This window comes from Bubalus bubalis, chromosome 1, assembly GCF_019923935.1.
Source record: "Bubalus bubalis isolate 160015118507 breed Murrah chromosome 1, NDDB_SH_1, whole genome shotgun sequence".
In the NCBI taxonomy this organism is placed as follows: Eukaryota; Metazoa; Chordata; class Mammalia; order Artiodactyla; family Bovidae; genus Bubalus; species Bubalus bubalis.
Genome location: NC_059157.1, coordinates 89,470,036 through 89,497,790, shown reverse-complemented (window position 1 = coordinate 89,497,790; position 27,755 = coordinate 89,470,036). Strand labels below are relative to the sequence as shown.

The following is a 27,755-nucleotide window of genomic DNA, read 5'->3' as shown; positions in this document are numbered from 1 at the left end:
TTGGAAATGAAATTTAGAGTTGTCCTAATAATATAACTAGCCTCTGCTGCCATCTAAAGGTAAAAACTATGAAGTGAGATCAAGAGTTATCAAGAAAACCAAAATTAACTTGCAGCATCAATGGTGTAGAAACAATGCGAACCCAGTAACTTTCAGGCAGCTGACCCTACCAATGACCATTCCAAGCCATGCTGTCTTTACAAACATGTATCAGTACAGCTCACCAGAAACAGGACCCATCAATACTGTCTTCAATATCAATTAGTTTATTGGACAGATTTCAGTTCTGACTAACCTGTGGTGCTCATTCCACATTCCTAGACAATCTGAGTCGGGAGATTTTGAGATGGGATCTGGGCATCTGCAGTGCTTTAAAAGCCCCTCAGGTGGTTCTGATGAGCATCTAGGACCACTGAGCCATGAAACACTGGCCTTCTGCAGTACTAAACCTCCCACACCCAAGCAGACAAGAGTTCTAGGTAGAAAAAAACCTTAAAGCTTATATCTAAATGAGATTCAACTATGGCAGTGTTTATCAAAGTATGTCAGGCTGACCACCCTGCATCAGATAAATCACCTTGAGAGTTTATTTAAAATGCGAATTCCTGGATGCATTCATAGACATTTAAATGAATTACAGTTTCCAGAGGTAAGGCCGAAGAATCCACAATTTAAGTAGAATCCCAACACAGATTTTTGTACACTAAACAGGACAACTGATCTAAATCTTGACAAAGTTAAAGGACATCACTGAAACCTATTTTGTAAAGGCTATTATTAATGCTGTGGTTATAAGGTCAGCTGACTTACTCATGGTTTGCACAATATGTTGATGTTCACAGAAATGTCCTGATCTCTTAAATATTTCTTTCCTTTTTTATCCTTTAATATAACTTAGTGTGTTTTTTTGGAATTATATACTTAATTACAGAAAATGTAGTGTATAGAGAAGATATAAGAAAAATAAAAAACACTATAACTCCACTAACCAGAGTTAACCACAGATTTGTTGTTGTTCAGTCACTAAGTTGTGCCTCACTCTTTGCGGCCCTAGGGACTGAAGCATGCCAGGCTTTCCTGTCCTTCCCTATCTCCTGGAGTTTGCTCAGACTAATGTCCATTGAGTCTGTGATGCCATCCAACCATCTCATCCTGTGTCGTCCCCTTCTCCTATTGCCCTCAATCTTTCCCAGCATCAGTGTCTTTTCCAATGAGCTGGCTCTTCTCATCAGGTGGCCAAAGTACTGGAGCTTCAGCTTCAGCCATCAGTCCTCCCAATGAATATGTAGGGTTGATTTCCTTTAGGATTGGCTGGTTTGATCTCCCCACTGGTGTATTTTCTCCTAGTATTTTCTCTTCAAATATACACAGCTAAAGTGTGTATACAGTTTTAAATCCTGCTTTTAACATTTCCAGTAAACAGTTTTCTATATCTTCAAAAGCATCATTATTTAAAGACAGCATAATATTTTCATGTGATTACAGTGTAATTCATTTACTCTATACTGATTATTACAGCCTTAAACTATGTCTACTTTTCACTGTTATAAATAATGCTAAAACAAAGAGCCTTGCCTGCATCTGTGATTATTTCCTGGCAGGAGAATGATATCGGAGTATCAATACTTCATTTGCTATGCTTGCTGTGCTGTGCTTAGTCTCTCAGTCATGTCCAATTCTTTGTGACCCTATGAACTGTAGCCCACCAGGCTCCTCTGTCCATGGGGATTCTGCAGGCAAGAATACTGGAGTGGGTTGCCATGCTTAGGATTAAGTATTAAAAAAAATGTCAGTAAGAACACTAAAGCCTAACAACGCTCCTAGTGCCTAGGCATAGAGAAGGCTGTACCAAAAGAAAGCATATTCCTCATATAGTTTATACTTTATTGAAGGATTCATATTTTCTAGCCAAGTCTGGGTAGTATTTATTTGAAAACCTAAATGTGGTTGCTATTAATAGTTAGGGGGCACTTAAAATAAGTGAATGTTTACATAAAGAGACCATGGGACTTTACTGTACTTTTATCAGTATAATAAAAATGTGTAAACAGATTTCTACAGAATAAAAAACAACACAAAAAGGGTTTCTGTAAAAACACTATTTGGAATATATGATGAAAACGACAACGCATTTTTAAAAGATTTCTATTTTTGAGGTCACAGCAAGGAAAGAACAATGCAACAAAATGGGGGAAGTTGTCTTCACCATCGTCATCCCTGTGGGTTATAATGGGAGAACTGCAGTTACCTGAGACCTTTTTCCCATCTCTTTACCAACACGTATTCTTAATCAAGAATATTTTTCCTAAATAAATGAGTATATTTCCAAGCAAATATGAACTAAATCAAGCCTTTACTCTTTCACACTCCACAACCTACTTTCCCAGTCAAGATCATTCAACCTGTGACTCCTCTCTCACCCTTCATATGCTGTGGACAAATATTAGTTCAATTGTACCTCCACAATATGTCTTCCCTCAGCCTAAGTCCTTATTATTCCCCTACCACCACCCACCCCGCCCCACACACACAGTCTATAGAATCAGGTACAATTTCCCCTATCTAGCCCTAGTCTACATTCCCATTCTGTTTCTCAAACGCAACCTAATTTAAAGTCATTCCATTTCTCAACTGTATCCAATTTCCTACCTCAGGAACGTTGTCAAAGTATTCCTTTACTTTGGAATGCTCTCCCATTCTGCTGTTAACAATCCTACTAGTCTTTGGAGTGAGTGAAGTTGCTCAGTCATGTCCGACTTTTTGCGACCCCATGGACTGTAGCCTACCAGGCTCCTCTGTCCATGCAATTTTTGCAGGCAAGAGTACTGGAGTGGGTTGCCATTTCCTTCTCCAGGGAATCTGCCCAACCCAGGGATCAAACCCAGGTCTCCAGCATTGGAGGCAGACATTTTACCCTCTGAGCCACCAGGGAAACCCCTAGTCTTTGGAGGCCCAAGATAAATGTTACTTTCTCGATGAAGCTCTCTTAGACCCCTCATTTGAAATTCACCTTTCTCTGGCAATCTCATTAAACTCTGAGATGAATTTGGGACACTTCTCTTGTTTATCTCCCACTATACCATGATTGCTAAAAAGCAAGAAACATAAGTTATTTATCTCTGTATCTAACATTACCTACACTTGAGAATCTTGAACACAGCACACACTTAACTCATGTTGGTGAATTGTTTAACTGAATTTTTTTTCTTCAACATGACAATCCTTAATCTGATATGTCCCTGCTGCTGCTAAGTCGCTTCAGTCGTGTCCGACTCTGTGCGACCCCATAGACGGCAGCCCACCAGGCTCCTCCATCCCTGGGATTCTCCAGGCAAGAACACTGGAGTGGGTTGCCATTTCCTTCTCCAATGCATGAAAGTGAAAAGTCAAAGTGAAGTCGCTCAGTTGTGTCCGATACGTCCCTAGAACCTAGTGTTTTCAAAAATGCCAAAATCTCCAATCTGACTCTATGTCCTAAACAATGTCTGCTTCTCTACCAACTGTACTATTAACTACCTTCTGTTTTTCTGTTTAATTCAAGATCAAGGAGGTATGCAAGCAGAGAATTCCAACACGGATCCCTAAACCAAAATCTACAGGCATCACTAAGCCTTCCCCTAAAGCTCCCCCAGGGCCTATGGATAAGACTGGCAGTGGGAAGCTACACATCATAAGGACTGTCACCTCTAATACCTTCCTCCACTTGGGAGGGAAAAGGTAAGTTGTGCCAATGCAGTGCTGGGATACATTCATAGACAGAAATATCTGGGAACCTGGAGTTATTAGCACGGAAGGACAAAGATGAAGGGCCACCTCTCCAGGAAAAGGCGACGCAGCAGACAGACAGATGGTTCATTCACAGGCTGCTGGGCCTGGTGAATACCATCCTGAAGGAGCAGCACAACTACATTCTTTCACCTATGTATGTATATGCATACACATACACATAAAATCATAGGCCCAGACACACATCCCAAATCCTCCCAACTCGCCATCTACTTGTAATGCAACCCAAAGCTGGACATTAGCCTAAAACAGGACTGGATTTGTTGGAATACTTTGAAAATTTTCTGGTGAACCCGGAAGTAATTCTTCATTCCACAGAACTTCGCTAAGAATATGTGGTAGCAAGAATTCCTACTCTGCTTCAAGAAAGTCAGATTAAAAATGGCAGGTTGATTAAAATCATACTTTAAGGTCTGAAATTATGACTTCTTTTGACCAGGAGGGGAAAAAAAAAAAAAAGTGGTTCTTCTTAGTTACAAGAAGGAAAGGAACAACAAAAATGAGTAACAGCCAAACACGTCCTTTTTGTGGCCTACCTAGTAATTGCTGGGGTAGTGTGTACACTTGGCTGCAGGCACATAGTCTTCTGTCCTTCTTTTCCTAGTAAGTTGCCCCTCCTGTATATACCAGGTCATGGAATCTCACTGCTAGGCTTGTAAAGCAAACCATTTTAGATATCTTTACTTTCTATAGTAATCAGGACACCTGAGAGTCAAAGGTCATTAATACTGAGATCTTTTAGGGAGATATGAATCACTGTCTTGGATGTTTTAAAAAAATTTTTATCATCTCATATGACATTTTTAAATTACATCTGAACCAACACTATAGAAAAAGCACTTGATTCAACAAAAGCTTGTGATCAGGAGACTCAAGTTCCAATTCAAATTTTTCACTCATTTGGCACAGAGCTTGGCATTCATTAGCCTAGGCCCTGAGTTTCCAGAATGCAAAAACAGAGAAGCTAAATAATTCCCCTGGTTCCTTAAGTTCTGATCATCCATGACTACGTCCAACTACAGAATACTGAATTCAACCAATCATCTACAAGGCAGAGCTCAGGTTCCTGGCAGTAAACTAGTTATTTTCTTCACACTAAAAACTCACTGAATCTACAGAAAGATGTGTCTGTAATTTAGTGTGGGCAGAGTAACACAATGATGTTTTAAGACAAATGTATTTTTGACATGGGACACAGTTACATCTCACAAAGCTTCAGTCAGAAAAAAAATAAATTCTAGAAGAGCATGACGCAAGGTTTTCTGTACCTTGGCACCAAGAACTGGAGGCATAATCCTGGAAGAAATACTCCTGGTTAAGGACAATGCTTTAGCTCACTGTCCTGGGATGCAGTCAGCAGAGCAGGAGCAAAGGAACTGCCACTTCCACATTCATCCAGCCAAGCCCGCTCCAGTGCACTGATGGCACTATACAAATGCCCCTGGGGCCCACTTCAATTTCAGGGAAGAGGAGAAGGGGCTGAAAGCCTGGGCAGCACTGAGCTATGCAAGTCAAAAAGAGGGATGACGTGCAGCAGTCAGCAGGCAAGTGGCATAAGGGGAAGGTAGGGGGTTAATTGGATTAAAAACACCAAGTGGAAAAGTCTAAGCTAAAGGAAAGCAGTAAGGGAACAATGGAAGGAATGGACTACAAAAGATGATAACCCTCTGACATGACAATAATACGAGACAGTTCAGAAGGAAGTACAGGGCAGTAATAGGTAGATGGTGAAGTGGGAAAAAGTGGAGGGGGCTTATGACCATGCCTGATATTAGCAGGTAATATTCGGCAAACAGAGAATGAGTGAATGAGGGACAGAAAAGCCATTCAGTCAAGAATTAAGTGAGGAAATGTACTAAGAGATGGCAATGGTACATGACAGGGTCAGGAAAAGCAGTTATGCTGCATAACATTCAACACTGATAATTATGCTAATACAAAGAGGAAACACTGAACCTCGTAGGGTGGAACCCAAACAGACTGGAAAGAAGCATGAAACAAAACAGGCAAAACAAGCACCAACAGTACTCACAGAAAAACACAACACCCTGGGAATATTTTACCTTGAAGATGAGCAAGCGAGTAGCAGAAATCCATCTTTAAATGGATTTTATTTTCTTGGGCTCCAAAATCACTGCGGACAGTTACTGCAGCCATGAAATTAAAAGATACTTGCTCCCTAGAAGAAAAGCTATAACAAACCTAGGCAGCAAATTAAAAAGCAGAGACAGTACTTTGCCAACAGAGGTCTGTATAGTCAGTTATGGCTTTTCCAGTAGTCACGTATGGATGTGAGAGTTTGACCATAACGAAGGCTGAGCGCCAAAGAATTGATGCTTTCGAGCTGTGGTGTTGGAAAAGACTCTTGAGAGTCCCTTGGACTTCAAGTAGATCAACCAGTCAATCCTAAAGGGAATCAGTCCTGAATATTCACTGGAAGGACTGATGCCGAAACTAAAGCTCCAATACTTTGACCACCTGATGCAAAGAACAGATTCACTGAAAAAGATCCTGATACTGCAGAAGACTGAAGGCAGGAGGAGAAGGGGCCAACAGAGGATGAGATGATTGGATGGCATTACTGACTCGATGGACATGAGTTTGAGCAAGCTCTGGAAGTTGCTGATGGACAGGGAAGCCTGGTGTGCTGCAGTCCATGGGGTCGAAAAGAGCTGGACACGACTGAGTGACTGAACTGAACTGAATACTATTTAGACAGGTCTTTAAAATAACAAAATCTATTCTAACAAAAGGATTATCAGCCAAAAACTATACTTCTTATTTTAAAGCAATATGTAATATAATAAAAATGCATGAACAACTTACAACCAGGATAAGTTCAACAAAATGGTGTTTGACCTGCAACACAACCAAAATATAAAGAATGCTGTCTCCTGAGCATAATCCTGTTTCTGCAGAAATATGCTCCTTGTAAAAATAAAAATAAAAGAAGCTATCCTGATAATTTTAGACTGCTTTTATTAGGTTAAATTTTAAAACAGATAAATATACAAGTAAACAAAGATACATTCAAATTGTGAAAAAAGAAAAGTTTAATAACCTGATATTTGTATGCTGGAGTCTTTTCTCGTCTCTTCACTTATTTAACTTCAATGATTTCTGAACTGATCTCCTTGTAACTTTTTAGAATCAATTGTCTGATTTTAAGAGGAAAATGACTGATCTAATACATGACTGGCAAGTATGGGCTAAGTAATGGAGTATGTGATGTGATGTGGAATTCTCTTTGGGACATGTTTCAAATGATATGTGTCATAACACTGGGGGTCTAACACTGAGTCTGAGGCAGGGATCTGCAGCCCACAGGCCAAATTCAGCCCACTGTCTTTCTGTATGTTCTGCAAGTTAAGAATAGTTTTTATATTTTTAAATAGGAAAAAACATCAAGAATATTTTGTGAGATGTGAAAATTACATGAAATTCAGATTTCATTGTCTCTAGATAACATTCTGTTGGAACACAGCCATGTTCATTTGTTTACATATTTATTATATGATCATTTTTATGCTACAATAGCAGAGTTGAGTAGCTGTGACACTGACTGGCCAACACAGTTTAAACTATTTACTATCTAGCCTTTTACAAAAAAAGTTTCCTTACCACTGTTCTAGTGTGATCTAGACTAACAAGGAACTCAACAACTTAAGAAGAGCTTAATCAACTAATTGGTAAAAGCAATGCTAGCCATTTAAGAATGTGATTAAAAATTCCATAAAGGCTGATGAAAATGAAAAAACTATATTTCAAGTTTGCTTGTGATATCTTTTGTAAAATGTATACTTCCACATATGCACTAAAGTGTTCAACTAAAGAACGTCAGATAAGAATAGGTCAAAGGATTTATGTCACAAAATAATGAAATGTGCTACTGCTGAATCTGAGTGGGGAAACAAACTATTTCTAGGCCTTCTATATTCCTGGTATTTTCTAAGACAGCAGAACTACTATACGTGTAATTTAGAGAAAGATGTGTAAATCTGCACCTTTAAACATTCATAATTGTCAAGAACCACTTCTTTAGGGATTCCCAGGTGGACCAGTGGTAAAGAATTTGCCTGCCAATTCAGGAGATGCAAGAGGCCTGGGTTCGATCTTGGGTCGGGAAGATCCCCTGGAGAAGGGAATGGCAACCTACTCTGGTATCCTTGCCTGGAAAATTCCATGGACAGAAAAGCCTGGTGACCTACAGTCCATGAGGTCTCAAAGAGTCAGACATGACTGAGCATGCATGCATACATACCCATACCACTTGTTCAATCATTTACAAGAATCATAGAAATTGTGTACAGTAAAGTAAAACTTGGTCCATTTGTTACAATCTTCAAGTGCAGAACAAAAATGTTGTATGCTCTCTCCTCTTTCTTTTTAAAATTTATCCTACCCCTGTTTTCTGCCCTTAAACATCTGTCTTAAAATAATATTACTTGCATTTTGTTTGAACCATATCAATGTGTAAATTTCATAAGGTAAACAGATTATGTTTTTTCCTCTAACTCCATTGCAATTTCTAAAAGAGGGACAAGCATGACGGCTCAATAAATGATTTTGAAAACAACAAAGCTCTGAAATTGATCCTCTGATGTATGTTATCAACATCAACTGTAAATATTCCCAGTCTGAATTTTACATGCAGAGACAATGCTTTACAACATCTACCATGCATGGATGCCTATAGGTAAAATTAATGTTAGAAAAGCAAAAAAACACAAAAACATAAGCTATTTAGGCTTAAAAAATCCAAGGTGTGCCCCAACTTCACCATTTCCAGAAGGAACTTAGCATACAGCAATGTGATTTTTTTAAAGGATAAAGTAATATTACAACAAAAATATTTATAATGCTTACTTCAGCAATTTCAAACAAAATGAACAATCACAAAGATTTTAGGTGATAAAAGCCATCACTAGTGGGAATTACCAGCTCATTTACAAAGCAAAAGTCTTCTGTCCTTTCAAATACAGAATTTCAAAACATAAATTAAAAACTAAATCCAAATGTGGTTAGAATGAAACGGTAGTAGACACAGTTATAAAACATGGACTTCTAACACATTTTCAGAAAGAGAAAAGCAACACCTGCCAAGTTTAACAAAAGCCTGAGCAGGATGCTGACAACCTTTCCAGTGGACCAAGTTTCTTTAGATGTGGAAATCCTAGGTTAAAGTCTCCAAGATGTGGCTGGGAAATACTAAGAGTTAATTTCTTAATGAACAAATTCTTAATGAGTGTCTTCTAAGTAGCCCTGAGGATACAGCAAAGAACAAGATAAACTAATCTCTGCTCACATGGTACTTATGTACTAATGTGGGGAGACTGCAATAGTTTAATAAGGAAAATAATAGTTGGTGACCATAGCTCTGATGAGAATTACTATAACATGATAATGTAAGTGGATAGCTACTCTAGACTGACTGAACAGGAAGGGCTTCCTATTTAGTATGTCTGAACCTAGGTCTTAATGTCAAGAAAAGGCCAACCATTCAAAATTCAGGACAGCCCAGAAAGGAAGAGTAATAGCTACTGCAAATGGATAAGACAGAATGAGCTTGGTCAGCTGCGGCACAGTATGAAGGCTGGTGTGGCTGGTACAGCATAACCTAGAGGAGAGTAAGAAGGTTCCAGCAGATAGCAACCATGGTAAGCAATCCATCGGGGGAGCCACTGACAGGTTTAAGCAGGAATGTGATGTGATTGATCACTACAGCTGCTGAGTGAAGAACAGAGGGACAAGATGGAAGCTGGGAGCCCTGTTAGCTTACTGCAGAGGTTTAGGCAAGCGAGGATAACAGCACATATTCAGATGACGTAAACAAACAAGCAAAAAATAATAATAAAAGGAAAAATAAATTCAGGATGTGTTTTGGGGACAGAGACAAGACTGGATAGATCAGACGTAATGGGTGACAAAAGTAAACGAATAAATCAGAATAATCCTAGGCCTTTGCGAAACTGGTTAATTGGTGATTGAATTTACTGAGATAGGGAAGTCTGGAGAAAAAGCAGATTTAGGGAAAAATTCAGGAGTTGGGCCTCATTTACATTTAACATTTTCATCAAATAAGTTAAGACTTCAAGAAGACAGCCAGGTATATGAGCCTTGTGTTCTAGGGCCAAGTATGAGTGTCTGGGAAGAGACTGTTCTGCAAAGTCCAATGGTGCAACCGGCTTATTTGCATCTAAGTAGTCAGTGTTCTTTAGAACAGTACACTTTGGGAGACTAAGAGTTAACAGACAATTTGACAACAATGACATATATAAACAAAAGGTTTATAAACTATTATTTTAGAGATGAAATTGTTATCATTGATAATTACATAACTTTGAGAAATTTAAGTGCACAGACTGGCTTCCTGACTGCCTGTCTATGAATCTCTGCCTCTCCACTTACCAACTGAATGACATTGGGCAAATCACTGAACTACTTAGTGCCTCAATTTCCTCCTTAAAAAAAAAGAAGATAATAGTAACTATATCATGGTTATAGAATAATCTGTGAAGATTAAATGAGCCAGTACATAGAATGCAATCAAAACAGTATCTGGCAAAGAGTCACCACTCAGTAAGTGCAAATCAGTATTGTTACCTGCTGTCTCCCTGCAGTGTACACAGAAATGTCTTCATACTTCAGTTTTCCAGTTAGATGATGAGTAAGAGATGGCATCAAAGGTTTAGAATACTCCAGGGAAGAATATGAAAAACCCTCCTCAAAAGAAGTGGAAGCGAAGAGTCCTGTAGTTTGCTAAAAATATTCTCTTTAAAAGTAAGTTATACATGTGCCAGTCATTCCTAAATCCATGTCTCCAGATGCAATCCTGAAGCTGCAGACTCATAAACCCAGCTGTCTACTGGACTCTTGACTTGATAATTTAGTGAGCATATTATTGGAATAAAAAGGGAAAACAATCAGTGTTCTCTTCAGTTAGTGAATGACTGACTGCTTCCAACAGCAAGAATTCTCTGCTCTGCTCCATAAGTCACAAAAACCGTAATGTGGGTAACATTCAGCTTCACACTGAGAAAGTGCCCAGTTTGGTGAACTGCACCTGGTCACTTTAGCACTAATGTTTTGGAATCATGATTCTGCTGCATGTACTGTTTACTGTATGTATTGCAGTAATTATGTGTTATGCAGTATTACGTATAGTTGTTTAGGCCCTAAGTCGTGTCCCACTCTTTGCAACCCCAGGGACTATAGCATGCAATTCAATAATTTCTTAAGGTAGGCAAGGAATAAAGCAGAGAATAAAGAAATAAGTGAAATGAAATATTAGAACTCAGTAGAGGATTTCTAGATTCTGTTGCCTGAGGCAGACTGGGCAGCACACACCTCAGCAGAGGCAAGTCTCAGTTGCCTTGTCCTGGGCCATGACTCCAATCCCCACCAATGATGATGCCAACAGGGTAACCAGACATCTCAAGTAGACAGTCCCAGCAAAACTCTAAGAGCATGGCTTTCCACTCTCAAAAGTGTCCAGACTGGATGAGAAATTGTATGTCTACTTGTGTACATTATCACCAAAAGTCCTGTAGCATGCATTCACTCATTCAGCTAATATCTACTAAACATCTACTAAGTGCCAGGTCCCATGTTGGGCTCCAGTACAATTCAGGATTTTAGCACAGGCATACCTTGGAGATATTTCAGTTGAGTTCCAGACCACCACAATAAAGTGAGTATCACAATACAGAAAGTCACATGAATTTTTTGGTTTCCCAGTGTGTATAAAAGTTACATTTCACTATTCTGTACTCTGTTAAGTGTGCAATAGCATTACATATAAAAAGAGTACATACCTTAAGTAAAAAATAATTTATTGCCAAAAAAGGCTAACCAATACAGGGTCAACGCAAACCTTCAATTATGTAGTATCTGTGAAGCACGATAAAGTTATGTGCAAAAAAAAAAGGAATGACTCTAGAAAAACAACAGCTTATGAAAAGCCAAACTGCTGCTGCTGCTAATTCGCTTCAGATGTGTCCGACTCTGTGCGACCCCATAGATGGCAGCCCACCAGGCTCCTCCGTCCCTGGGATGCTCCAGGCAAGAATACTGGAGTGGGTTGCCATTTCCTTCTCCAGTGCATGAAAGTGAAAAGTGAAAGGGAAGTCGCTCAGTCATGTCCAACTCTCCACGACCCCATGGATTGCAGCCTACCAGGGTCCTCCGTCCATGGGATTTTCCAAGCAAGAGTATTGGAGTGGGGTGCCACTGCCTTCTCCACGAAAAGCTAAAAGATGTATGCAAAAAAAAGGTCATATGTAGATCAAGACCTTTAGTAATGGACTCTGAATTACAAAGCACATCCAAGAAGTCATGAAAACAGCAAAAACGTTCATTTACTTGACAACAGATAGCTGGATGAGTATTATATGCGGTGTGTGTCAGGGTTTGGGCATCCATGTGTATATATAGCTTCCTCTTAGAAAATGTACATAAGAATTCACAACCCCGAATGTTAGGCTTTTGTGGTAGATAAATGTAGATAGACTTTTGAATAAATGACTAAATGCTCCATCACCTTGCCACCATAAGCATGAACTAGGAACAGGGGATTTTCAAGGAAAGATGCTTACTTTTATAGGCAAGTAGCATGCTATGCCGGAGAAGGCAATGGCACCCCACTCCAGTACTCTTGCCTGGAAAATCCCATGGACAGAGGAGCCTGGTAGGCTGTAGTCTATGGGGTCACTAAGAGTCAGACACCACTGAGCGACTTCACTTTCACTTTTCACTTTCATGCATTGGAGAAGGAAATGGCAACCCACTCCAGTGTTCTTGCCTGGAGAATCCCAGGGACGGGGGAGCCTGGTGGGCTGCCGTCTCTGGGGTCGCACAGAGTCGGACACGACTGAATCGACTTAGCAGCAGCAGCAGCAGCATGCTATGCTATGCTAAGTCACTTCAGTCGTGTCTGACTCTGTGCGACCCCATAGACGGCAGCCTACCAGGCTCCCCCGTCCCTGGGATTCTCCAGGCAAGAACACTGGAGTGGGTTGCCATTTCCTTCTCCAATGCATAAAAGTGAAAGTGAAGTCGCTCAGTCATGTCCGACTGTTCACGACCCCATGGACTGCAACCCACCAGGATCCTCCGTCCATGGGATTTTCCAGGCAAGAGCACTGGAGTGGGGTGCCATTACCTTCTCCAAGTAGCATAACACATCAGTTTTAAAAAGAACCCGCCTGCCAATGCAGGAGACGCGCGTTTGATTCCTGGGTTGGGGAGATTCCCTGGAGTAGGAAAGGACAACCTGCTCCAGTATTCTTGGCTGGAAAATTCCATGGACAGAGGAGCCTGGTGGGCTACAGTCCATGAAGTCCCAAAGAGCTGGACACAACTGAGCATACACACAGTGTAACACATACAGGAATAAAGGCATTTTACAACCTTTTCTTTCAGTGACTTAAGGCGCTAGTTCTCTTTTGACTTTCAAAACAAAATATAATTCACACATTTTAGACTGATGTTTCTCTATTAACACTGGTAGGATTAGGAAACCTGAATTGGTGCAACTGTGATTTCTTCTGAACCAGAAGCATTATTCAGATTAGTTAGAAAAATCACCAGTAACTAATCAACCAAGCAGATCTCAAGGAAGCACATACACTTACCTATCTTCAAAGCAGGTAACAAAGCAAAGGCCTCTGATAAATTTAATGTTGGCAATTTTCAAAGCTCAGACTTACACTTAGAAAGAACCTAAAAAGTAAGGTGATCCTGGAGACTCCAACATACCTTGATGGGAATCCTGGCAACTTAGATGAGAGAGGCTGTAGCACTTCACAGTTCTATCTAGGTTCAAAGTTTAAAACTCTTTGTTGGTAAAACCCTTAAAAAGGCGATCTTTAAGCATCCCTCACTTTACAGATTGTGACACTGAGGACCAGAGAAGCCACACAGTAATGTGGGAAAAGTGTGATCTTGAAAGTCAGGTGCTCTTGACTAACCTCTTGCCAGATCTCTCCCTTGTCTGTCATTTAAACATGAAGGTAACACTTACCTTTTAGGCATGTTATGAATATTAAATTAAAATGCTTACTTTTTAAGCATGTTATGAAGATTAAATGAATTCATATTTATGAAAACATCTGGCATACAGTAGATATTCAATACATGTTAATTTCCTTCTTTTCAAAGGGTGACTAACTTCAGAGACATATAGCTGGCAATGGGCAAGAGAAAGGACTAGAACCAAGAATTAAGACCCCTTTACCACTCAAAAAATATTTACTTCTTAATTAGCCTTTATCCTTGAATCATGCCATGAAATATAGTTTTTAACACCTCAGTTATGAGTGGCAGGGGTTATTAAACGTGAAATACTACAACCTGCAAAAAAAGGTATTTGTGCCTTCAAGTACATACATCTGCTAAAAACAAAGCCACAAAGAGAGTCAAGAAGTTTAATCAAGGAAGTATTATATTGTCAACCTTTGTAAAAATGCCATCTGCTCAGGTTGTACCTAAAGCCTGTCCTTCTGGAAACGATGCTGTAGTAAATAGAATTCTGTTGTTTTTAATGGCTATTTCTCAACTGATATTTCAACATTAGTGTTTGTAGCAAATATGTATTAACTGTCAATCATGTGCAAGGCCCCCTGGACTCTGCAGACATGAATCAGGCTTTGGCTTTTTCTTCAAAAAATCTTAGAATCTAGTAAAGAAGAGAGGCAGACCTTGAAGAATGATTTAAAAAAAAAAATTGTATATTAAGCCAGGGACTTGAAAAATTCAAGGCCAGCCTGTGGTTAGGAGTTATTTAATGCTTTATTTAACACTGTCTACTCAAGGATAAAATGTTCACTGCACCGTCAGTGGGTACACACAACATAATAAACACATCCGAAGTGTGTTAACTGAATTCTAGTCTTGTTTCTGACACCAACCAGCTTTGTGAACTTGTCATGTTATTTGATAGCTTTAGGTCTCATGTTCCTCAGCTGTCAAATGCGTGAATCCAAGCGACTCTCCAAGTCTCAGGTTCTAAAAGTCCAAATTACATGATGATGATGATGATGATGATAGCAAGAAAAACTAAAGCTTTTATTTACTGCGCACGTGTTATGGACCAGGCACTGTGCTAAAGGGCATTATTTGTGTTATCTTCATTTAATCTTCACGACAATCATACGAAACTGGCACCATTACCCTTATTTTACAGATGAGGAAAAGGGGGCGAAACAGTATTAAAGGGCTGTAGGAGCGACCTGAACAGAAGCAGTCTGAATCTAATCCAGGAGTTAACCCTTAACCGTTACGCTCAAACTCCCAGTCTCCGCATAAACTGTCTTATCCATTAAGAAATAAGGAAAAACAGAAAACGGCTTGGGAAGGGATTCCTCCTGGCTAGAGGGCAGATCTGAGTTACTGTCACACTTGTCTGTTTCACGTGTTAGTAGATCTCTTGCCCCACTTGCTCCTCAGCGCTCGCGCGCTCCCACAGAGGCGCGCACCACCGCGGGACAGACCGCGGCCACCGCCAGCGGCTGCGCGAGCCCGGGCTGAGGCTCACGGAAGGGCTGGGTGTGCGGGAGGCCCCGCAGGAGCGCGGGCAGAGTGGGTACCTGGGCTGCTGGCTGCTCCTGCCGGCTGGTTCTCCCACCACTCGTCTCCAAGGTCGTCTGCCATCTCCACGCGGGACTCGGCCGGGGCGGACCAACAGGGAAGAGCAGGCGCTAGCCGGGATTCGCGCTGCCTCAGAGCCGGGTAGCGGGCGTTGCAGCACGCGGAGCCTCTTCTCAGACACTGTCGCCTCCGCCCCGTGGCGATGACATCATAACATCGGCCCCGCCTCTCCGGCAGCCGTGTCCAACTCGTCGCAGTTTCTACACCCGTGTGGACGAGCAGGATCAGTTTGAAGACTTAAACCGCTACAAAAGCCAAAAGAAGAGAAGACACGTAAGCAAAAATAAAAGTGTATTTACTTTTTAAATGCTTATTTTAAAACTTTTTGTTTAGGTTTTATTTTTGCCGAATAGATATTGTCGAAAGTGGGAGACAGAATGCTAAGACAGTTTTTCTCCATTCATTTTCAAAGGCTTCGGATCGCGGGAGAAGACCGTAGCACGTGGATGTGTTTTCGTCTGTATGTTACAGTTTGGGCGTCAGTGTTTTTCAGTGTTTGCTTTTTTAAAAAACGTGCACACCAATACAGTATGCTGCTGCTACTGCTGCTGCTAAGTCGCTTCAGTCGTGTCCGACTCTGTGCGACCCCATAGACGGCAGCCCACCAGGCTCCCCCATCCCTGGGATTTTCCAGGCAAGAATACTGGAGTGGGTTGCCATTTCCTTCTCCAATGCATGAAAGTGAAAAGTGAAAGTGAAGTCGCTCAGTCGTGTCGAACTCTTAGCGACCCCATGGACTGCAGCCTACCAGGGTTCTCCATCCATGGGATTTTCCAGGCAAGAGTACTGGAGTGGGGTGCCATTGCCTTCTCCGAATACAGTATACTAACGCATATATATGGAGTTTAGAAAGATGGTAACAATAACCCTATATACGAGACAGCAAAAGAGACACTGATGTATATAGAACAGTCTTTTGGACTCTGTGGGAGAGGGAGAGGGTGGGATGATTTGGGAGAATGGCATTGAAACATGTATAATATCATATATGAAACGAGTCGCCAGTCCAGGTTCGATGCAGGATACTGGATGCTTGGGGCTGGTGCACTGGGACGACCCAGAGGGATGATACGAGGAGGGAGGAGGGAGGAGGGTTCAGGAAGGGGAACACGTGTATACCTGTGGCGGATTCATGTTGATATTTGGCAAAACCAATACAATATTGTAAAGTTATAAAATAAAAATAAAAGTGCACATCATGACCATGAATTTTGGACCTTTGTGGTAGATGTCTGCTTTTTTTTTATTTAATATATACGATATGAGGGAAGAAAATTTTCACTGGTCCAGAAGGGATTGCCCACGGACAGACCCAAGAAATCAGGGTTTCAGAGTCGACTTCCCCACATCCTCTTGGGTTGCGCCGACCCCTCTTGGTTTTGTGAAACAAGGGAAGAAAAAAGGAGCCAATTGCTGCCCAAGTTTAGGTAAGAGACCTACAATGCTGGTCTCATGTCCTGAAGTGGCAGAGATGGCCGCTTGGCACCTTGTGCTGGGGCCAGCTGGAAAGTAAGTGTGGACGATACTTTTCAGGACAGACACTGAGGTGAAAGTCATACAACATGCATTAAATACACGTGGTGTGCCTGGCACTATGTTTTGAATACTGGTTTAAAGATGAATAGGATATGATCCTGACTTCCAGATTTCACCAACTTGAGAGGGAAAGTACTGCATGTAAGAGTAAAGGTCTAAGCTAATGATGGGAATGCATTCTCAGAAAGGACCGGGACTCTCAATCTGATGAGGATGAATGCGAATCAGTTCAGTCACTCAGTCATGTCCGACTCTTGGCGACCTCATGGACTGCAGAGGGTAGGCTTCCCTGTCCATCCCCGACTCCCAGAGCTTACTCAAACTCATGTCCTTAGAGTTGGTGATGCCATCCAACTCTTTCATCCTCTGACATCCCCTTCTCCTCCTGCCTTCAGTCTTTTCCATGCAGCATCAGGATCTTTTCCAAAGAGTCAGTTCTTCGAATCAGGTGGCCAAAGTATTGGAGTTTCAGCTTCAGCATCAGTCTGTCCAACAAATATTCAGGACTGATTTCCTTTAGGATGGACTGGTTGGATCTCCTTGCAGTCCAAGGGACTCTCAAGAGTGTTCTCCAACACCACAGTTCAAAAGCATCAATTCTTTGGCTCTCAGCTTTCTTTATGGTTCAACTCTCACATCCATACATGACTACTGGAAAAACCATAGCTATGACTAGACAGAACTTTGTTGGCAAAGTAATGTCTCTGCATTTTAATATGCTGTCTAGGTTGGACATAGCTTTTCTTCCAAGGAGCAAATGTCTATTAATTTCATGGCTGCAGTCACCATCTGTAGTGATTTTGGACCCAAGAAAATAAAGTCTCTCCTTGTTTCCATTATTAACCCATCTATTTGTCATGAAGTGATGGGACTGGATGCAATGATCTTAGTTTTCTGAATGTTAAGTTTTAAGCCAACTTTTTCACTCTCCTCTTTCACTTCCATCAAGAGGCTTTTTAGTTCTTCACTTTCTGCCATAAGGGTTGTCACATCTGGGTTGTGGGTATTCTTCACATCTGGGTTATTGATATTTCTCCGGGCAATCTTCATTCCAGCTTGTGCTTCATCCAGCCTGGCATTTCTCATGATGTACTCTGCATAGAAATTAAATAAGCAGGTTGACAATATACAACCTCGATGTACTCCTTTCCCTATTTGGAACCAGTCTATTTTCCCATGTTACGTTCTAACTGTCTTTCTTGACCTGCATACAAATTTCTCAGGAGGCAGGTCAGGTGGTCTGGTATTCCCATCTCTTGAAGAATTTTCCACAGTTTGTTGTGATCTATACAGTCAAAGGCTTTGGCGTAGTCAATAAAGCATAAGTAGATGTTTTTCTGGAACTCTCTTGCTTTTTCCATGATCCGATGGGTGTTGGCGATTTGATCTCTGGTTCCTCTGCCTTTTCTAAAAACCAGCTTGAATATCTGGAAGTTCACGGTTCACGTACTGTTGAAGCCTGGCTTGGAGAATTTTGAGCATTACTTTGCTAGCATGTGAGATGAGTGCAACTGTGCCGTAGTTTGAGCATTCTCTGGCATTGCCTTTCTTTGGGATTGGAATGAAAACTGATCTTTTCCAGTCCTGTAGCCACTGCTGAGTTTTCCAAATTTGCTGACATATTGAGTGCAGCCCGTTCACAGCATCATCTTTTAGATCTTGAAATAACTCAACTGGAATTCCATCACCTCCACTAGCTTTATTCATAGTGATGCTTCCTAAGGACCACTTGACTACAGATTTCAAGATGTCTGGCTCTAGGTGAGTGATCACACCATCGTGGTTATCTGGGTCATGAAGACCTTTTTTGTATAGTTCTCCTGTGTATTCTTGCCACCTCTTCTTAATATTTTCTACTTCTGTTAGGTCCATACCATTTCTGTCCTTTATTGTGCCCATCTTTGCATGAAATGTTCCCTTGGTATCTCTAATTTTCTTGAAGAGATCTCTGGTCTTTCCCAATCTATTGTTTTCCTCTATTTCTTTGCACTGATCACTAAGGAAGGCTTTCTTATCTCTCCCTGCTATTCTTTGGAACTCTGCATTTAAATGGTTATATCTTTCCTTTCCTCCTTTGCCTTTCATGTCTTTTTTTTTTTTTTTTTCCTCAGCTATTTGTAAGGCCTCCTTGGACAACCATTTTGCCTTTTTGCATTTTTTTTTCTTGGAGATGATCTTGATCACTGCCTCCTGTACAATGTCACAAACCTTCATACATCGTTCATCAGGCACTCTATCAGATCTAATCCCTTGAATCTATTTGTCACTTCCACTGTGTAAGGGATTTGATTTAGGATAAGTTACTGCATCTTTTATCGACCACCTACTACCTATGCAAGAAATAGAAAACAGCATTTGGTGCATTTGTTTAGATTTTACACCTAACCTAGCCATACTGGAAAATACTGCTTTAACTCACTTATCAGTGAAGTCAAAAGGCTGCCAGTTTTGAGTAGGGGCAAAAGAAGAGAAAACTCAGCAGTGCGTCCAGGCTGTGAACATGCTGCTCTTCTTAGTTCATAATGGTGTGGCCGATTCCATGGTGCTGGATGATAGTTAATGATGCTGTGTAGAGACTGGCAGGACCTGAAAGGAGAACCACAGCACAACTCCTAGGGTTTTAGAGTACGGCCATGTCTTCAGTTTTTCCAGTAGTCATGTTTGGATGTGAGAGTTGGACTATAAAGAAAGCTGAGTGCCGAAGAATTGATGCTTTTGAACTGTAGTGTTGAAGATTCCTCAGAGTCCCTTGGACTGCAAGGGGATCAAACCAATCAATCCTAAAGGAAATCATCCCTGAATATTCATTGGAAAGACTGATATTGAAGCTGAAACTCCAATACTTTAGTCACCTGATTAGAAGAACTGACTCATTGGAAAAGACCCCGATGCTGGGAAAGATTGAAGGCGGGAGGAGAAGGGGATGACAGGGTGAGATGGTTGGATGGCATCACCGACTTAATGGACATGAGTTTGAGTAAGCTCTGGGAGTTGGTGATGGACAGGGAAGCCTGGCGTGCTGCAGTCCAGGGGGTCACAAAGAGTTGGACAGGACTGAGCCACTGAACTGATCTGAAGTGATGCCTTCATCAGCCAACTATTTAGAAAACAGCTACTGACATGATACAGAGTTCTAGCCAAAACTAAGCATTTGATTGTGAGGCATCAAATGAATATATTACCAGAGCTGCTCTTCTGGACCTAGGTTTTGTAAGGTTGGGTGCACACAGCTAACACCCAGAGAAATACAAAAATTCTATACATGGGATCATATCTAAGCAGTCCAGAGGTTGTAATATACATGAACAGGTGGCAAAGATCTCTGTGTCTTATATTTCTTACTCACGCCTATTGCTTCATGAGGTGTGACCAGTTGATGATAATGGTGGAAATATTCACAACTGATTCAGGCCTGATATGTTATTAGAGCTGAAAATGGACTGCTACTGTGCTGCAGTCCCACTAGGGAGGGCTCCTAAAGGACAGTAGTAAGGAGAGTCCTTCTAGTAGGCAGAACTTCAAGGTGTACATTGAGTTATCTCCTTTGAATGGGGAGAGAGATAACATGAGCTCAGGGTAAATAGAGCCCTGAGGAACAGTGAATTGTGTGGTTCAGTGGACCAGGGGCCTAGAAGATATAATGTTTGAAGTTCAATAGCAAGGAGATCTGGGAAGAGACATGTGCAGGGAACCAGTGGGCAAAAGTGTATGCATCTTTGTGTCCCATGTCCAGGTCCGCTTGTGAGTATACACTATGGATGAGACACTAAATATCTAGGAAGACATACTGCCAGTTATATTTAACAAAGATGGCCACCAGTGCTTCCCATCCCACCTACTCTTCTTACGATGTGACTTTGACGCACTTTCCATTGAGTAGTGGAGTCTGGTTCCCTCTCTGAAACTGGACAAGCATCTGTCACCTCCACTGGGCTTCTCAGGTAGCTCAGTGGTAAAGAATCCACCTGCCAATGCAGGAGACATGGGTTCGATCCCTGGGTTGGGAAGATCTCCTGGAAAAGGGAATGGCAACCCACTCCAGTATTCTTGCTTGGAGAATTCCATGGACAGAGGACCCTGGTGGGCTACAGTCCATGGGGTCACAAAAGAGTCAGATATGATTTAGTGACTAAACAACAGCAAAACAACTGATAGAATATGGTAGGAAAGATATTCTGTGACTTCTGAGGCTGGATCTTAAAAATCCCACTCATTTCCACGTGGCTCCCTTGGAATGTGTGCTTGGAATCCAGGTGTACTACAGTGAGAAAACCACACAGAGAAACCACATGAAAAGGACATATGTTATTGTGGCCCACAGCTCAGCAGAGGTCCCTGCTGACTGCCAGCATCAACAGGCAGACCTGTTTATGAAAATGCTTTCAGATGATTACAGGCCCCAGTTGTTGATTTCCCTCCAGCTGTAGCCCCAGACAGCATGGAGCAGAAACAAACCATCCCCACTCTTGTCCTCAGAAGTGAATTACAGACCTACTTTTCTCATGTAAGGAAAAAAACCTGCCTGTGAAACTGTTGTTTCTCCTCTGGCCACAAGAGGGACACCTTGTTCCTTAGGAAACATGTAAGTTGCAGAAACCATGCTTACTTCCCATCTCTTACGGCCTGCAGGGTACCCTGCTTAGAATTGCAATGAATTTTCCATCTTTTTCCCCACAGGACCTGGTGAAGTCAAGTGGCTTAAAGTAAAACTTATGGTTAAAAAGAGTGCATATCTTGAATATGTATGAGCCCTAGAGATCCCCTCATTTAGAAGAAACATATGATCTTTAACTTCACCTTTGGAACCAGAAAATTGACATGGAGACTACATGTTTAGGCTTAAAGAAGAAACTCAATTCTAGTTTGCCCTTTGGAGTCATTGGGTGAAAGTGGACTGTCCGCCTCTAGCTGCCAGGTCTTAAGCTCCCTAGAAGGTCACATCCACTGAAGTGGAGCAAACAGAGTAGGTGCCAGCCCCGTGGTGGTCTGCCGAACTTCCCTGGGAGAGGCTGGGGCTTCTGCTTGTGGTTTCTGGACCGCCACTGTGCTACTGCTAAGACTAAGACTCCTTACCCTTTAGTGAACACTGTGGTGAACTTATTGGTAAAGGAGGCTGCTGGAGGTCATTTTCAGTGACCTCCTACATCATGGGTTAGTCCTATTAACAGATGTTTTCCCTCTAGGATTTTTTTTTTAAGATTATTATCAATTGTGAAATGCACATCACATAAATTTACCATGTTAACTACTTTTGTGTATACAGTTCAGTGGCATTTGATATATACACATTGTAGTGTACCCATCTCCACCATCCATGTCCAGAACTCCTTTCATCTTGCAAACCAAACTCTACACCCACTAAGCAATACTTCCTCATCCCTTTCTCCCCCCCAGCACGAAATCACCCTTCTGCTCTCTGTCTCTGGATTTGACTTCTCTGTGTGTCTCATATAAGTGGAATCATATTGTTTTTGTCCTTTTGTTATTCGCTCATTTCTGTTAGCATAATGCCCCCCAGGATCATCCATGAGGTAACATGTCTCAGGATTTTCTTCTGTTGTAAAGCCTGAATAATATTGCATCGTATGCATATACCACGTTCTGTTTGTGCATTGATCCCTCAAAGAACATTTAGGTTGCTTTTACCTTTTAGATATTGTGAATAATGTTGCTATGAATTGGAGTGTGCCAACTAACTCTGCGTCCCTGCTTTCAGATCTTTGAGGTATCTACTCAGAACTGGAAATGTTGGGTCACACAGTAATTCTGGTTTTCATTTTTCGAGGGTCCTCCAACTGTTTTCCACAGCTGCTGCCTAACTTCACTTTCCCATCAGCAGTGCACAGGACTTGCAATTTCTCCATATTCTCACCAACACTTATTATTTTTGGTATTGTTTTGTATTCTTTCATAGTAGCCATGCTAATAGGTGTGAGATAGTCCCTTTACCCTTTAGTTTTTAAAGCCAGCTGCCCTCATATCTCTTAAGGGAGAAGGATGTCACCATGACATCTGTCAATATACTCTTTGGGTAGCTGGCTGTCTCTGTTGTCTCTGGTAAGGACAATAACTAAGAAATAACTGAGGTCATCAGTCTCTCTCCAGGGGCAAGCTAATATTCTAAGCCCTTACTGGCAGGGTTTGCTTCTTAGGCAGCTGAGAACTTTTCTGCCTGCCTTTAGGCCATATGGTGTAACAGCTCAGAGTGTGGACTGTGGAGCCAGATGCATGGGTTAAAATTTTGGCATTGCCTTTTATTAGATCTTGGACAAGTTACCTTGCCTCTGTTTCTTCCCCTGTAATATGGAGCTAATAATAGAGTCATTATAAGGAGTGACTAAGTTAATACATAAAGACACTTAAAAGCATTTTGATCCCTGGTTGTCGCTCAGTAAATAGTGGCGGTCATTACCCCTCCGTAACACACCGTATTACTGGCCACAACTTCATCTAGCCTCCCAAGTGTTGAAGATAGTTACTGTTACCACCTACTGTTTTGTAAGTGCAAAAGCTGAAGTTTAGAGACCTTAAAATAATAGACTCAAGATATCACAGCTGGTGGAGCTGAGATTGGTTCTCTGACCCTGGCCCCAGAACCCTCTCCTAACACGTTCTGTATTGGTGACTCTGATTTTGGCAGAACAAATGACAAAGACAGCATTGTTCTTGGTGAGGAAAGGCAGCTCTTACTAGCAGGCAGTTGGAGCCTGGTAAGCATTCCATCAACTTTCCCCAATGTGTTTGTCACCCACGAATGAAGAGCAGATGGGAACGTTGCTGCCAGCCACTCACTTGTCAGATGAGAACTGACTTGGCCATGCTCATTATAGAATTAATTTTTAGATCTTGGTGGTTTTTAACAAAGCATGTGAATTGTAGGTCTCAACAAGAATCATAAACTTTAATTTAGAAGTGCCTTTGAATCTAATAGTCCATTTTTACTTGCATTAAGATAGCAAAGGAAAAAAACCTCTGAAAAGGTTCTGGATGCCTTGAAGGAAAATTCAATTAGATGGTTCTGTGTTTCAGTAACATACACAAGAAACTTCTGAGTAATTTGCTAAAATGGGATAATGTGCCCCACTTTTAAAATTCAAATTCCAGTGCACTTATCTCTAGGAATTAGCAAAAAATAATCTTCTAATGATAAAAGTCATTAACAGGTATTTGACATCATAAAGAATAGCTTACTTGAGAATAAAATTGATCCTGATACAAGTATTGGTTTTGAAAATGAAAGCATCAGAAATCCTGTGTAACTCTTTGCCAGAAGAAAGATAACTCTAAGGCTATTCCATAGATATTTTTCTTTTTCGTAATATGGAATGAGCATGATATTTACTTTTAGAGTCACAAGGACCATTAAAAAAAAAACTTTTCTGAAATATAGAAAAACATGATTGATTTGCACCCTTTGGTGGCCGTATGTATTTGTAATTCATTGTAATTCCATGTGGGTTGGGATGACATTTCCCTTTGCTGTATCTATGATGAAAGGATTTGTCAAATACATTCCTGCAACGAGTAAGGGAGATTTTAAAGCAGTTTAATCATTTTTGTCTGCAAATGGTGCCACTGATTTTAAGTGAGTCTTTTCTCTCTCTTATTACCATAGGCCACCAGGTCTCTCTCCAGGCTCGTGGCTCCACCCTTTATCTTCTCAGCAAATACATGTTTGGAGCACAGACAGATCCCACAAGTCCGTGTATAAACCGAGCATCTATTCTTTCCCTGCCTGGAGCAGGCTCCCCTGCGAAACTGCCTGTTTCTATCAGGGGCACCATCTCTGTTTTCCAAGTGTATCAGTGAGAAGAAACCATCTTGGAGTCAAACTTCCATCTCCCTCATAAGGCCATTCTGGGATTGTCCCCAGGTTCAGTTCAGTCTATCAACTGTCTCTTCAGTTTCCAATTCTTCTTCATTCTATTTCCTAGCCCTTGAGATATCTCCATGGTTATGCAGTCCTTAAACCCTGACACTGACCTGACATTTACCCTCATTCTTGAGACTTGGTTGCTGCTGCTGCTGCTAAGTCGCTTCAGTCGTGTCTGACTCTGTGCGACCCCATAGGTAGCAGCCCACCAGGCTCCCCCGTCCCTGGGATTCTCCAGGCAAGAACACTGGAGTGGGTTGCCATTTCCTTCTCCAGTGCATGAAAGGGAAAAGTGAAAGTGAAGTCGCTCAGTCGTGTCTGACTCTTAGCGACCCCATGTACTGCAGCCTACCAGGCTCCTCCGTCCATGGGATTTTCCAGGCAAGAGGACTGGAGTGTTAGGCTCCCTCAACCATCAACCCATCATCCCATTCCTGGATTAAAGCTGTTCTGATCTATTCAGTGGTTTTGTTACCTGTATCATAGCTTCTCCATAGAATTATCAAAGTAACTTTTCTAAAATGCTTATGTTCATACCATTTTTTCTGCTTGAGGACCTACAATGTCTTATTGCATATTAGATAAAATATAAATGTATCTTCCCTATATGTAAAGCCCTGCATCATGTGATTTTACTTTGGTTACTAAATATTTCCTTTATTAGTTTTTGAATAATTCTTCTGGTCTAGTCAGGCCATTTCCCTTATTTCTGCTCTTTCCCCCACCCCCACCCCTGCCCTTTCTGACACTCTCTCTCTCTCTCTCTCACACACACACACACACACAATACCAGTTTCCTCTTCTATTAGAGGAAGAGAGCTATTTTTGGGATGCCCTATGCTCCATTCATCCAAATTCTATCAAATTAAAGATGATTTTTTTAAAAGTCATCTTCTCAAAAAAAAAAAAAAAAAAAAAACACCTGAGATTAGATTTCTTCTCACATTAGGCTTCTAAATAATCTTGGAACATATAATCTTCTGTATAGTCTTGGAGCTGGATTCAGTCACACCTCACATCAAGTTTAGCACTACCTCCCACAGTAGCCCTGAGAGATTCTTTATTCCTCCAAGCTGGTGCTGGACCAGTACTCTATGATGAGCTGTGGATGCAAAGATGAAACCATGAGGTACCTGCTCTCAAGAAGCTTACACTCTCTCAGTAGGGGAGACAGACAGTTCAGTGACCAAGCAGGAAAAGTGAAGCCACAGAAGATTGTATAGGCAAGGTCGGAAGGAGAGGTGGTGCTTGTGTGTGTCCTGAGGGCTGAAGAGGATTATCCCTCACTAGGGGTAAATCCGAGAAGCAGACAGGCCAGAGAAGCATTCCCAAGCATGGAATGGCCTTCCTTTTTCTGAACTTCGCTGGCATGTATGCATCCAGTGAGCTGTGGAAATCAACTTGTTTAACAAACCATGATGCCCTCTAAACAGATGGTACTTTTTAAAAGAATGGTCATGTTTTCTGTTCCTCATGTGCCACCCACATTGCCTGGTAATACCAGGTGCAAAGTAGGGGCTACTCTGTGTTGTGTTTTAACATAAATGGATACAGTAGACACATAGTAATAATGGATTTGCCCTGCTTGTCCAGCATTCTGAATTCCAGCCATTTATTCCTTCCTGCCTCTGTCTCCTGTATCTATCCTTCCATTGAATTTTGTGACTAGCACTGTGTGCACAGGAGATAACTGGTCCATGTTATGGAAGAGCCTTTAGTCATGGGATGAGATAGAGCTAGTTGGGCCACGTGGAAATGGAAACTGTTGTCTTGAGCTTTCAGATTGAAGGGTTTAAACAAGTAAGTTAACCAGCCATAGACTGGTGCTCCATAGTTGCTTATTGAATGATCCCTTTATAATAAGTTATGTGATAAGTTATGATCATTCAGAGCTTGATAAGTCATCACGAAAGAATTCATTCCTTATCAGTGATGCTTATTAAAACCCTTAGGTTCTTGAAACAGGTCTGCTTCCCATCTGAAGCTCCACCCACCAGTATCTCCCTTCAAAATTTGTGGCTCTGGTGTGGCAAACGGTGACAGAATTTAGTACTTACAGATTAGTTTTGTGTGTGTGTGGGGGGGGGGAGGGTGGGTGCGTGGGGAGAAAAGAAATTTGTGGCAGTTTTTCCTTTTAGGATGGATGTGACAGATGCAGCAGCTAATTGTCCCCCAATATATGTTATATTTTCTTCTGTATTAATAGAACCTGTGATTTTTAGCTGGACATGTGGTTGTCCTAAATAAATACTCCATTTCCCACACTCCCTTGCAGCTGGTTGTGGCAATGTGACTAAATTCAGAGCATGGGATGTGGGTGGGTGATTTCAGCAACCCCTCGGTTGAGTTCTTTAGGAAGGAAGCATGCTCTCCCCTTCCTGACTTGTCCTCCTTCCCACAGCCTGGAGCAGGGCTGCAGTGGTTTGCTCTCCTGGCCCCTGGAGATGAGGGCCACACCCTCGGGTGGAAGAGCAACGCAACAGAAGGGGCCTGGGGCCCTGACTGGGGCTTCCACAGCAACCCCAGCCTCCTTACACTTGCAGCTGCTCTGTCAGAGAGAAAGAATTGTCCCCATTAAACCAGGATTGGGGCTTCCTAGTGGCTCAGACAGTAAATAATCTGCCTGCAATGCAGGAAACCCAGGTTCAATCCCTGGGTCGGAAAGACCCCCTGGAGGAGGGAATGACAATCCTCTCCAGTATTCTTACCTGGAGAATTCCATGGACAGAGGAGCCTGGCAGGCTATCATCTATGGGGTCACAAAAAGTCGGACATGACTGAGCGACTAACACTTTCACTTTCAAGCTAGGATTATGTTAGGTCTCTGTTTCAGTAGCTAATTAACACATTAGGGGATAAACAGTTATGAAGTTCAGACAGTGTCAGCTGAGTGATATGAACAAGATGAGAAACA

The 27,755-nt window shown here is 41.6% G+C and overlaps 2 protein-coding genes across 3 annotated transcripts in view; one reads left to right on the top strand and one right to left on the bottom strand.

The window, feature by feature from the left end:
• FILIP1L (filamin A interacting protein 1 like) overlaps positions 1–3,736 on the top strand; it is a 115,068-nt gene extending 111,332 nt beyond the window's left edge. The window contains exon 5 of the mRNA XM_044940886.2: positions 3,542–3,736. Within this exon, the coding sequence (XP_044796821.2) occupies positions 3,542–3,721 (180 nt within the window). The 3' untranslated portion in view covers positions 3,722–3,736. The remainder of the gene's footprint in view (positions 1–3,541) is intronic.
• CMSS1 (cms1 ribosomal small subunit homolog) overlaps positions 1–15,669 on the bottom strand; it is a 389,262-nt gene extending 373,593 nt beyond the window's left edge. Inside the window, exon 1 of one of the 2 annotated variants that reach the window (XM_025282546.3) lies at positions 15,372–15,669. In XM_025282546.3, coding sequence (XP_025138331.3) covers positions 15,372–15,435 — 64 coding nt within the window. In that variant the 5' untranslated portion in view covers positions 15,436–15,669. The remainder of the gene's footprint in view (positions 1–15,371) is intronic. The other variant, XM_025282542.3, reaches the window with a different exon arrangement.
• Positions 15,670–27,755: the final 12,086 nt, after the last annotated feature.